Source organism: Podarcis bocagei, assembly GCF_964188305.1.
Source record: "Podarcis bocagei genome assembly, chromosome: 2".
In the NCBI taxonomy this organism is placed as follows: domain Eukaryota; kingdom Metazoa; phylum Chordata; class Lepidosauria; order Squamata; family Lacertidae; genus Podarcis; species Podarcis bocagei.
In genome coordinates this window covers 7,664,399-7,676,585 of record NC_138126.1, presented here as the reverse complement: position 1 = coordinate 7,676,585, position 12,187 = coordinate 7,664,399, and the positions used below count along the sequence as shown (strand labels likewise).

Sequence of the window (12,187 nt, the reverse complement as noted above, 5' to 3'; positions counted from 1 at the left end):
CCTTATCCTTCCAGATTTCTTCATATTTATCCATTCTTAATTTGCGTCGACATGCAGTTCGTTCGTCTGTAACTTGTCTGTCCATATTGTCAGTCCATGTGCTCAATGGCATCTTTCTGCAGCTCTTCCAATTCATCAGAACAAGTTTTTTTGCTTCTAATATGGGCACGGTACATCCATTATTATTTTTTACCCCTTGTAATCTCCCATGTTTCTGGTATATAACTTAGAAATAAATTCAATTCCCCCAAATAACAATTTTTTTTATTACTCTTGCTATATATATCCTCACCTCACACCAAAATGATCTTATCATCGGGCAGTTGATCATCATATGTACTAAGTTCGCATTTTTACTTCCACATCTCCAGCAGTTGTCTGCATTTGTTATTTTCTTCTGGTAAAGTTTTGCTGGAGTCCAGTGGACTCTGAATATTATTTTCTGCTGAATAAGTTTTAGTCTTAGATCCATAGAGGCTATTTCTGTTGATTTTATACTAGACTCGTCTATATCATTTGTTATCTGTACCCCTAACTCTTCATTCCATTTTTGTCTATCATATTCTAAATCATATTTCTTCCTGTTGAGTAGGGTTTTATATAGTGCAAGTGTAGAGTTTTTTGTTTTTCTTGCAGAGATTAAATCTTGTAGCAGCATGGGTGTTTCCAATGCTGCTATAGCATGAGGGCCAAACAGCCTTTCCAACATGTTTCAATTGGATGTCTTGCCATTGTGTTTCACTGGTTAATCCATACTTTACTTGCAAAGTCTTATGTTCCACAAATTTGTAATTTTCATCAATTAATTGATTCAATGTCAAAATACCTTTTTTCATCCAATTTTGCCAAATTATTATTTGATTTCCAATTTTAAATTTTGGGTTGGCCCATATTGTTAATTTCTCATGCTGCTAGCGGTCATCCTTATTATTTTTATTTATATTCATCCAAATTTTTATAGGTGCTTTAATAGTCTCCAGGATAATAGGATAATATTAAAGCACCTATAAAAATTTGTATGAATATAAATAAAAATACTCTTCCTCTCCTTGAGAGCTAATAGAGTCTTCTCTGGGAAGGGGGTCGAACTGCCCTTTCTTGACTGTCAGCCAGCTCCCATCTGCAGATCCCTCATTCACTTAGTTCCCTTTCTGAGTCTAACTCTTCCCCTGCACTCAGGGGGGCCACGTTCCTGACATAGCAGTGGCTACACACGTCTCTTTCATTTTGCAGGGGAGGACAAGAAGAAAGAAGACCATTTGAAACCCATATGAAAGCACAAAGCACCTTATCATCCCCTTTCCTTTCTCGGCTGTTGTAAAGATTCTCAAGCTTAAAAAACACACCAAAAAAACCCTTCAGATACCTTCAAAGAACCAAGCCCCGTCCTTTCAACCACTGATTAATTGCAGCCCATTGCCATATGTCCGTCAAGGAGCACCTCTTGATTAATGCCAATATACCAAATTATACAGAAAACAAAGACAAATCATTCCAGAGACGGAGGCCCATCCATGGCAGGGACACGCTCCCAGGTCACACCTATTCTGTCTTTCAAGTTGGCAGACACGGGCTTAAGTGGCACAGCGGGACGTGGTGAGCTCCCCAGACCCCACTGGGGAACATTGCCAGGATTCTAGCCTCTTAAATCCTGGCTTTCCCCTGCCTGAATCTCCTCGCAGCCTACAGAGGGCCGTGAGAAGCGACCACCATTGACTCGTGATGAAAACAGGAAACCGACAGTTTATTTTTTATTTTTCCAAAACCAAAAAATAAAGACAAAGTTACAAGCTTTAAATTCAAAATCTATATTCATTTTCTCACATAAGCCTATTACATAAATTACCTAAATTAAAATATACATAATTACTATAATTTAATAATTATTCAGTTGATTCTATTTTTATTTTCTTGCTTACCCCTGCACATTTTATGCATTGTCTATTAATATTTCAATTCCGGAACCATATTTTATCATGTATTCCTTCACTCCATCCCACTCTTTGATTATTCTCTGATTTGAGTAGCCTCTAATAATTGCTGTCAATTTTACCATTTCTACAAACTCACGGAGTTTGTTTTGCCAGTCAAATAATGATGGGATTTTTCCCCCCTTCGAGTTCTTTGCGATCAGTATTCTGGCCGCTGCAGTTGCGTAAAGGAATACATTTTGATTAACTCTGGGAATGTCATTAGATATTAGACCTAACAAAAATGCCTCATGCTTTTTGGTAAAAGAACTCTTAAATAATTTTTTCAGCTCCTCATATACCTCGTTCCAGAATCCTTTTACAATTTTACATCCCCACCATGTATGGTAAAAAGTTCCCACCTCCCTCTTACATCTTAAACCTACAGTTTAAAAGGCCACACATCATTTAATTAGATAACCCTTTACCTTCCACAATTTATAAATCACATTATGTTTTAAAAATGAATCTTTTCCGTTGGAAAAAAGATGGTTTTTCCACAATCTCACAAAATTTGGAAGTGTCACATTCTCATTTTTAAGCTTTTAAATCTGGCCACATTTTTTTTTTTAAGAATCTTTAATTGAGCCTTTTTTTAGTTGGGGCCTTCAAATGATGTCAGTAATTTATGCTGGTCTCCTTTGTGTTGTTGTTTTTTTAAAATAATTTTTATTAAGTTTCATATTACCAAATTAAACATATCAAACCAATTAGTCCAAATTATAACAATACATATCATATAATCCAATTATTTTCCAAATTATAAATTTTTGTGGGGGGTACCCATGTTTCTTGATTGGCAGGAGTCCAATCCTCGAATATTTGTTCTGCTTTCATATTAAGAATGATGTTTCCAGTCTCTTCTTCTCAATCCTTGTCATTAGTCATTTTCCTTTTCATTCACCTCTGAGTTGCTCCGCAAGTGGGTTGAAAAAAAACCAGTCTTATTTGTGTTTCTCTGTGGGCTTTGTACTGCTCTCTCGTAAATCACTCTCATCCAACAGTCCTTTCCACTCGAGCGAGCAATCACCATTTTGTCGTCCGATGAAATACAGTCTAAAAGCTCACTCTTTAGCTTTCCCGACCTGTTGCATCATAAATTAGTCTTTTTCCAGGAGGGCTGCCCCTTCCAGTTCACAATCTTGTCGAAAATAATATATCTTCAGCTCGCCCTCCCCAAGACCAAACTCAGCAACACAGGTCTCATATCAAATCTCCATTCTTACTGCGTCACAAGAGAGAGCCCTTCTTCTTTCCAAATCCTTCACAGAGTAAAACCTTTAAATTCATATTATTCCCACACAATTCATTTTTAGTCCCATTTGCAATTAATTGCTGTGATGGATCTTCAGAGGGAGGGTTATTAGTTAATCACATAGAGCAAAAGAAATAAAAAGTCATCCCCCTCTTTCAGTTCTGTTGCATTCCAATCCACATACCATATCTGTAGTACTTTGATGTAATCTTCCGTCTCAGTCCGTCTCAGTCTTCTTCCTTTCAGTGGTAAAATTGTTAGCAGATAAAAACCTCCTGCCTCTCTTGAAGCATGTGCGTTATCTTTCACCATTTCCCCCCCTTTTAAGTAACGCAACTAGTTTCGCACCTGGAAGCAGCTTCGGAGGAGTTCTGAGGCCCGCCGAGGGTTGTGCACCCAGTGCCTCACCCCCTCCTTCTTCCGAACTCGGGGGTGATTTATGGCAACAGCGGGTGAAAACAGCATCTCTCCCCCCTAGAGAGATGAAGGGAGACTGATTTACTCCCCATAATCAGCCTCTAATTACCTCGTGCGAGCTGGATAGATGTTAAGATCCGCCATCTTCCAAGGCGCCCCTAGCGGCCCCCTTTGCTGGTCTCCTTTGATGTTCCTTCTCCTTTTTGTTGTAGGCCGTGCCTCGTTCAAGATGCACTGAAAGCTGTCGCCCAGGATATGCCAGAGTGGCTAAGGAAGGGGAGCCCGTTTGCTGCTACGATTGTGCTCCTTGTGCTGAAGGGACCATCTCCATTCAGGAAGGTGGGTGACTCCAGAAGAAAGGGAGAGGCTTGCTGTATCAGGCATAAGGCCCATCTAGTCCAAAGCCCTGTTCTCACAGTGTTGAACCATATGCCTATGAAAAGCCCACAAACAGGGCCTGAGCACAACAGCCGTCAAGGGAAGGGAGCAGATATTTAAACCAACGTTCGTAACTGAAGGCTTTCTTCCAGATATCCACACTTTCTATAATTAGAGGGATAGTGACTGGAACGTGAACCTCTTTGGCTGTGGCATCCTGCCAACGGAATGCCCTTCCCCATGGATACTCTCCTGTAGCCAGCAGTGACGTCATCCTGACACCTGCTATTGGTGGTTTTAGTTTTCATTATGGAGCTACATGTTCTCCTGAATGTGGATGCTGTGGTTCTGTACTTCCTTTTTGGATTGTCACTTATTCTCAAATGTATTGCAACACAGACCGTTATGGATGTAAGAGTTTGGTTAGTGACACTAAAGTCAAGAGGATGTCGTCAAGATGGTATATAGATGGTATCTGACATCAAGTAAACTCGCCAAAATGTGCAATAGAATTTCCAATGTATGTTGGAAATGTTTAGGAAGAAAGGCTCTTTATATCATATGTGGTGGCAATGAAAGTATGCAAAAAAAGGGGGGGTGATATCTGAGGAACTCAAAAAGATGTTTAAGTTCACATTCCCTAATTGACCAGAAGCCTTATTGGTGGCAATAATAGGAGAAGATATACCTAAGAACACAAGGAACCTATTTTTATACGCAACTGTAGCTGCAAGGATAACGTACAGAGAAAAATTGAAAGAAAGGATTGTTCCGACAAAGAGAACTTGCAAAAGTTAATAGTGTTTGTTGAGTTAGCGAGCTTGATGGCCAAAATGAGAAATTATGGTGCAAAGAAAAGGCAAGTGGGAGCTTTTTGAATAATACTTTTTAAAAAGTGATATCAAGGTTTACTGGCAAGTAGGATAAGCCTATGAGCAACAGTAGACAAGTCAAAGGAAAAGAAAAGGAAAATAATAAAGGGGGGGGGGAAATGTAAGGAGTTGTGTCAAACTAAGAATTTGAAATAGGATGGCAATGGAAGATACGTTGGGAAATCTATGTAAGACTAAGGCAAGTCTTGTATGGATGTAATGTGTAAAATGGAAAATGAATAAATAAAATTTTTAAGAATATATACATCTAAATATATTTTTAAAAATCACCTAACGCTTGTGAACTGGTGCCTCTCTCCATCCTTATTACCATTCCTGACATCTCCAACATCCCCAAATTATCCTAACATATGGGGACACAGTGAGTTTTGGATGTATGAATGTTGTCAGTGGTACTGAAGTTCTTTTCCTTCTCCTCAGATGCAAAGCATTGCACCAAATGCCCAGAAGATCAGCATGCAAATCAAGCACGAGACAAATGCGTCCCAAAGATCATAACGTTTCTCACTTATGAAGAACCCTTGGGGATTGTGCTGGTTTCCTTTGCTCTCTTCTTGTCCTTGACCACTGGCATTGTGAAAGGAATCTTCGTTAAATACAAGGAAACTCCCATAGTCAAAGCTAACAATCGGGACTTATCCTATATCCTCCTCATCTCTCTCCTGCTTTCCTTTTGGTCCTCCTTCTTGTTCATTGGCCGGCCAAGGAAAGTGACCTGCCTTCTCCGACAAACAGCCTTCAGCATCATCTTCTCAGTTGCGGTCTCTTCTGTGTTGGCAAAAACCATCACTGTGGTGCTGGCCTTCTTGGCCACAAAGCCAGGGAACAAGGTGAGGAGATGGCTAGGGAAGAGCCTGACCAACTTCACTGTCCTTTCCTGTTGTGGTGTGCAAGTTGTCATCTGCACCATCTGGCTGGGAATGTCCCCACCCTTCCCAGACTCCGACATGCACTCCCAAGCTGCAGAGATCATCATTCTATGCAATGAAGGATATGTTGCCATGTTCTACACTGTCCTTGGCTACATGGGCTTCCTGGCTGCCATCTGCTTCATGGTGGCTTTCCTAGCCAGGAAGCTGCCTGGGGCCTTCAATGAAGCCAAGCTGATCACCTTCAGCATGCTGGTCTTCTGCAGTGTTTGGGTGTCCTTTGTTCCCACCTACCTGAGCACCAAGGGGAAATACATGGTAGCTGTGCAAGTCTTCTCTATGTTGACCTCCAGTGCTGGGCTTCTGGGCTGCATCTTCATTCCCAAGTGCTACATTATCGTACTCAGGCCCAATCTGAACACAAAAGCACATCTAACTACAAAAAGTGAAGGTGGTGTTTGATTCTTAGCTCCTTTAAAGATTCTTAGCTTCATACAAAATATAACGTTGTTAAGGTGGACACTACACTGGTTTGTGTCAGGACAATTGGAAACACTATTAAGTCATAGAATCATAGATGACCCGAGTATTTCAAATTGTCTTGCCACACACTTCCCCATCATCTGCACTTCCCAAACAACCGGTTTTAGCAACAAGATAGTAGCAATGCTAAAATAATAAGTTCAGGTTGGAAATTTTCAGAAGTGGTCAAATCACATCTTTCAAGACAACTACAGTGGTACCTCGGGTTAAGTACTTCATTCGTTCTGGAGGTCCCTTCTTAACCTGAAACTGTTCTTAACCTGAAGCACCACTTTAGCTAATGGGGCCTCCTCCTGCTGCTGTGCCGCCAGAGCACGATTTCTGTTCTCATCCTGAAGCAAAGTTCTTAACCTGAAGCACGATTTTTGGGTTAGAGGAGTCTGTAACCTGAAGCGTATGTAACCTGAAGTGTATGTAACCCGAGGTACCACTGTACTACTAACTACCCTCTTCTTTGGATCAATAATTAAGCTGTGAAGGAAGCTGTGCTGTGTCAATAGTATTTTAATTGTAACACCTGTCATAATTAAGTAAAGCAATGAAAGTGAAGTAAGAGATACTAAGTTAAGCATTTTACCACCTGTTCTAGAAACTTGAACATCTGCCTGAAGTGTACCACTGATTTTTAGCTACTGAAGTTCAAGAAAAGCTGTGCATATACTACTGTCTCTAAGCCTATGACATTCTTATATTTTGTTTAAATAATAAGCCAACTTCTACCTAAAAGAACACATCTCCAGACCTAACATGGTTTCACAAACTCTTTCTGTAAATAAAATTTTTCTTGTTTCATGAACTCCTTCCTTAGACTCTAAATCACTAAATTTTCATGAACAAAACTCCACTATAGGATAGCCTGTGGGAAACAGTAGTTATTCATTTAACTGGTATACTGTGAGGTGGGTCTGCTATATTTAATTGGAGAACTCTGGGCAATTCCCCCCCCCCAATAAGCTTAACAACTCCTGGCAATCTCCCCCCATTTCCTCAATTTGGAGTAAAAAAAATGGGTGTGTGTGTGTTATACACGGAAAAATACAGTACTTCTGCTGCTATTTCTGTTGCTATTGCCCCATGGAGTCAGTGGGATCCTAAAAGCAAAATGTCCATTAAATATGAAAAAGGATCATGATCCACTGAATTATTACATGCCAGGAGACCACCTCATTAGTGGGGTCATCTATCAAGGAGGTGTTGTAATTTACAAACCTGACTTTTCCCAGCGCCCCGTAAACAATGGTATGTGGTAAGTGACTGTATGTTACTCACCCTACATTCACAATTGCTGTTATTAGCTAAAGAAAGCACCTAATTTCTGGCCATCCCTAAAAATCCTTTCTCCCTCCTTTGCCCATCTTTTGACTTTGAAAGAAGTTTTGGGGATTGGGAGTCATCATCTCAGTGCCCACTGACCTCTTGGTATCCTACAAACTGGGAGGTTAATTCTGAACCCTTTCCTTTTTTTGGCTTCAGTTTAATTTACAAAGGCAGTATCTAGAGAACAGCTGACCATCTCTTCTCCTGCTTCTTGGGTGTGTTGGCAAACCTCTGCAATTTGTTCAGGTCCTGTTGAATCAAATTGTTGGCCCTGGTTTGGAATGAATCAGCTGGTATTCTGACACCTCTCATGTGGGTGTCATTGCATTATAAGAGAACACGGGAGGTGCTGGTGGTGAGCTCTGTCACCTCTTTTCCTAGAAAAATTGTACTGGTCACAGCTATGAATCCAGTACAGTGGTACCTCTGGTTACGTACTTAATTTGTTCTGGAGGTCCGTTCTTAACCTGAAACTGTTCTTAACCTGAAGCACCACTTTAGCTAATGGGGCTCCTGCTGCCACTGCACAATTTCTGTTCTCATCCTGAAGCAGAGGTACTATTTCTGGGTTAGCGGAGTCTGTAACCTGAAACTTATGTAGCGTATGTAACCCAAGGTACCACTTACAGATAGGTAGCCGTGTTGGTCTGCCATAGTCAAAAATAAAAAAATCCTCCCAGTGGCACCTTAAAGACCAACTAAGTTAATTCTTGGTATGAGCTTTCGTGTGCATGCACACTTCTTCAGATACACAAGTGTGCATGCACACGAAAGCTCATACCAAGAATTAACTTACCGTATTTTTTGCACCATAACACTCACTTTTTTCCTCCTAGAAAGTAAGAAGAAATGTCTGTGCGTGTTATGGAGCGAATGCCTACGGATGGCAGGGGGATCTGCTGCAGTTGTGAGCAGAGGATCCATGGTTAGCCCTTCCTTCCCTCCTCCGTGGCTTGCTTTGACACAGCAAAGAGGGAGAGGAGAGGAGCCTTCTCCTCTTATACCCCTCTTCTGCATTATTAACAGCATCCTTCTCCACCCACCCCACGCGTGTTCCTTGTCCCTTGGGTGCTTTTTCTTCCCTCCCCACTTAAAACATGGTTACAAAGCACGGATCCACATGGATCCTCAGGATTTTTGCACTGGGTCACCCCAAATTCACTATCAGATCACAAAGCATGTCCATGGCTACAGCTTGCACCAAAAAAATCACGCACCCACTGTTGCCTGGGGCTGCAGTGGTGCAAAAACGTGGTTACAAAGCATGGATCCACATGGATCCTCAGGATTTTTGCACTGGGCTACCCCAAACTCACCACATGTCTGTGGCCACAGCATGAACCACAAAAATCATACATCCGCTGTTTCGTTTAGAATATTTTTTTTCTTGTTTTCATCCTCTAAAAACTATGTGCGTGTTATGGTCGGGTGCGTGTTATAGAGCGAAAAATACGGTAGTTGGTCTTTAAGGTGCCACTGGGAGGAATTTTTTATTTTTGACCAAGGTACCACTGTACAGAGCAAGCATGTAACTACTGTTTGTACCGTATTTTTCACTCCATAAGACACACTTTTTTCTTCCTAAAATGTAAGGGGAAATGTCTGTGCATCTTATGGAGCGAATGCGTGGTCCCTGGAGCCGAATTGCCCGGGGCAAAAAGCAGATCATTATTATTTTTTTAAAGAGGGAAGTGGGTGTTGAAACAAAGCCACTGATCATTTGCCGATCGGGGAGAGAGATAAGGGACGCTAGAGATAAAGGAGGCTGCCTGGGAGTGGGGAGATAAAGACAGCAAACTTGCAAAGGGGGGGAAACAGGAAGACTAAAGCAATAAGGAGAGAAATTAGAAGAAAGGGAGGAGCAAAAAGCTGCTCCAGCTAAGGAAAAGACACTAAGGCAAACAAGAGGGAAGGGAGTGTTGAAAGGAAACAGCTGATCGGTGGGATCGGAAGAGAGATAAGGGATGTTAGGGAAGGCTGCCTGGGCAGGGGAGGTAAAAGCCCATGGATCCTCAGGGTTTTTTCATTGGGTCACCCCAAATTCTCTCAAATTCACCATCAGATCACATAGCGTGTCTATGGCTACAGCCTGCACCAAAAAAATAACGCATCCACTGTTTCCTGGGGCTGCAATGGTGCAAAAATGTGGTTACAAAGCACGGATCCACATGGATCCTCGGGATTTTTGCACTGGGTCACCCCAAATTCACCATCAGATCACATGTCTGTGGCCACAGCATGAACCACAAAAATCATACATCCACTGTTTCGTTCAGAATATTTTTTCCCTTGTTTTCCTCCTCTAAAAACTAGGTGCGTCTTATGGTCAGGTACATCTTATGCAGCAAAAAATACGTATTTGGCTTCCGGCGCAACTCACACATACTGCTCTGTCTACTGTTCTCCTTCCTAGCAACTACACAAGTGAAGGGAGTGGGGAAGGTCCACTTATTTTTTTTTTCTGTGGCAGAGCAGCTTCTTTCACTATGCTTGTGGTGTCAGCCAGAGCCATTGCCTAGATAAAGGGACTGGTTTGGCAAACTTGCTCATGTCTATCTGCTCATATACAGGACCCCCAAGAACTGGAAGTAATTCAAGGCATTGTCAAGCTGGACACCCAACCACCCAAATGCATAACAATACCTTATGAACAAAAACATTAAATAATTCTCCTATATTATATAAAGAGAGCCACTTAAAACATTAAGAGAATGACTTAACCCAAACCCACTAAAAGCCTGGAGACAAATGGTAGGTTTTCACCTGGTGCCTGGATGCTGCTGTCATAACAAATCTCTCTTCCTGTCTCCTAAATATTATTAGTAAGTAATAATGGATGGCTGGAAAGCATGCATAATTACACTGAAATGGCCCCTGTTGTGTTGATTTGATGATTTGGAAATATCTCACCCATTTCTGATTCTACCTATAGGTCTGTTTAAATGGGATCCTCCTTATTGAGGGTGCTGGTTGTGTGCGGGTCCCAAGGACAACCCCGCAGGGTTAAATATTGTCAGGGGCGTAGCTAGCCTTAGCTCCATACCCAGGGATGACGCCAGGCTGTTTGGGCCAATCGCGTTAGGTGGAGTGATTCCTGCGCTCTGTAAATGAGGCAGCTTGACGTAATTTGGGCACTTGCCTCGTGTTGCCGGGCACCCTCCCTCCCTCCCTCCCTCCCTGATGTTAGGCAGTGTTGCTTTGGCCTTGCTTTGGATTGGGTCACCTGTTTTGGATCAGGGGCTGGGTAGGATTTTTTTCCATTTGGCAGATTGGCTTTAGCCACTTAGTTTTCGCCTACCCCCTCAGCAATCGTCACAACTTGTAAGGTTTGGTGGTTAGGCATTGGCTTATTGGAATGTGGGGGAGGTGAGGTGCGGCCATCACCTGCCCCTCCAGGAATAGGGTATTCCAGTAAAGGAATCTGGGGGTCCTGGATCTCATCCAAAGTCCGCTTGAGGGGCTAGGGCCATGCCAGGGCCACAGGAACCCCAGGGTGAGCTTCGGTCGGTCTTCATCGATGTTGCTCCCTAGTTTGGTGTTTTCAGGCTACCTGCCAGAGAGGCGGGGAGTCAGTTATAGTCTGTTGCTAATACCTAAGCCAATACCACTCACTTTTTCTGTAATCAGTAAAGTTGTGGCCTAAAATTTGCCCAATAACTTAAACTAAAATGTGTGTCTGTGTGAAGTTATTCATGGGGGGAGGGGTCTTGGGGCCTCAGAGCGAAAATGCATACATGATAATACCAGCCTTATGGAGCACTTACAGCTACCCTGATTGAATTTGCAGTTTTATTTTGTAGCAAATAATGTGTTGAGACAAATTTGTTACTCATATCCTATATGTACTTTTCAAATTCTGTTGCAGCAAAGACAACAAAATTCTAATTCATGTAGTCTATGAAAAATTATGATGTAATAAATTTGGGCTGACAGGGAAGTAGATACGTAGCCGTGTTGGTCTGACACAGTCAAAATAAATAATAATAATAATAATAATAATAATAATAATAATAATAATAATAATAATAATAATAATAATAAAATGTCTAGTAGTACCTTAGAGACCAACTAAGTTTGTTCTTGGTATAAACTATTGTGTGTCAACTGCTTTAAAAATGTTTTGCACCTTGTGTCACGTAAAGAACACCCATGGCACCAATATTCAAGGTGACTCTCCTGATATGCACAGCAGGAAATAAAGAGATACCAATGGAGTGTGTTTCTTTTTATTTTGAAAAACAATGCACAAGCAATTTATTTGTAATACTATCTAATAAATTTTTATTTTCTTAATGAACAGCATTCATTACTACTAAATTGCGGTAAGGATTTCTTATTAGGCAAAATATACAAACAGTCTTCAGAAAAGAATTCATCAATAAGGCTTAGCAGGAGAAAAATGAACAGTGGTAAGGATGGAATATGATTCAAATGATAATTTTGCGTTCTGATTTCCAAAACAATAGCTTCTAAGGAGCTACATTCCCAACTCATGTGTCCTGCCTTTATGCTAGCTATCAATTGCAAAAACCAAAAACATATTTT

The 12,187-nt window shown here is 41.3% G+C and overlaps 1 protein-coding gene across 1 annotated transcript; it reads left to right on the top strand.

The window, feature by feature from the left end:
* Window positions 1-3,854: 3,854 nt before the first annotated feature.
* On the top strand, window positions 3,855-6,244 carry LOC308579746 (vomeronasal type-2 receptor 26-like; the record flags this gene model as incomplete). Its single annotated transcript, XM_081180679.1, has 2 exons — window positions 3,855-3,981; window positions 5,334-6,244. Coding segments are annotated over 2 exons (1,038 nt in total), but the record flags the coding sequence as incomplete, so codon positions are not given.
* Between the last annotated feature and the right edge of the window lie 5,943 nt (window positions 6,245-12,187).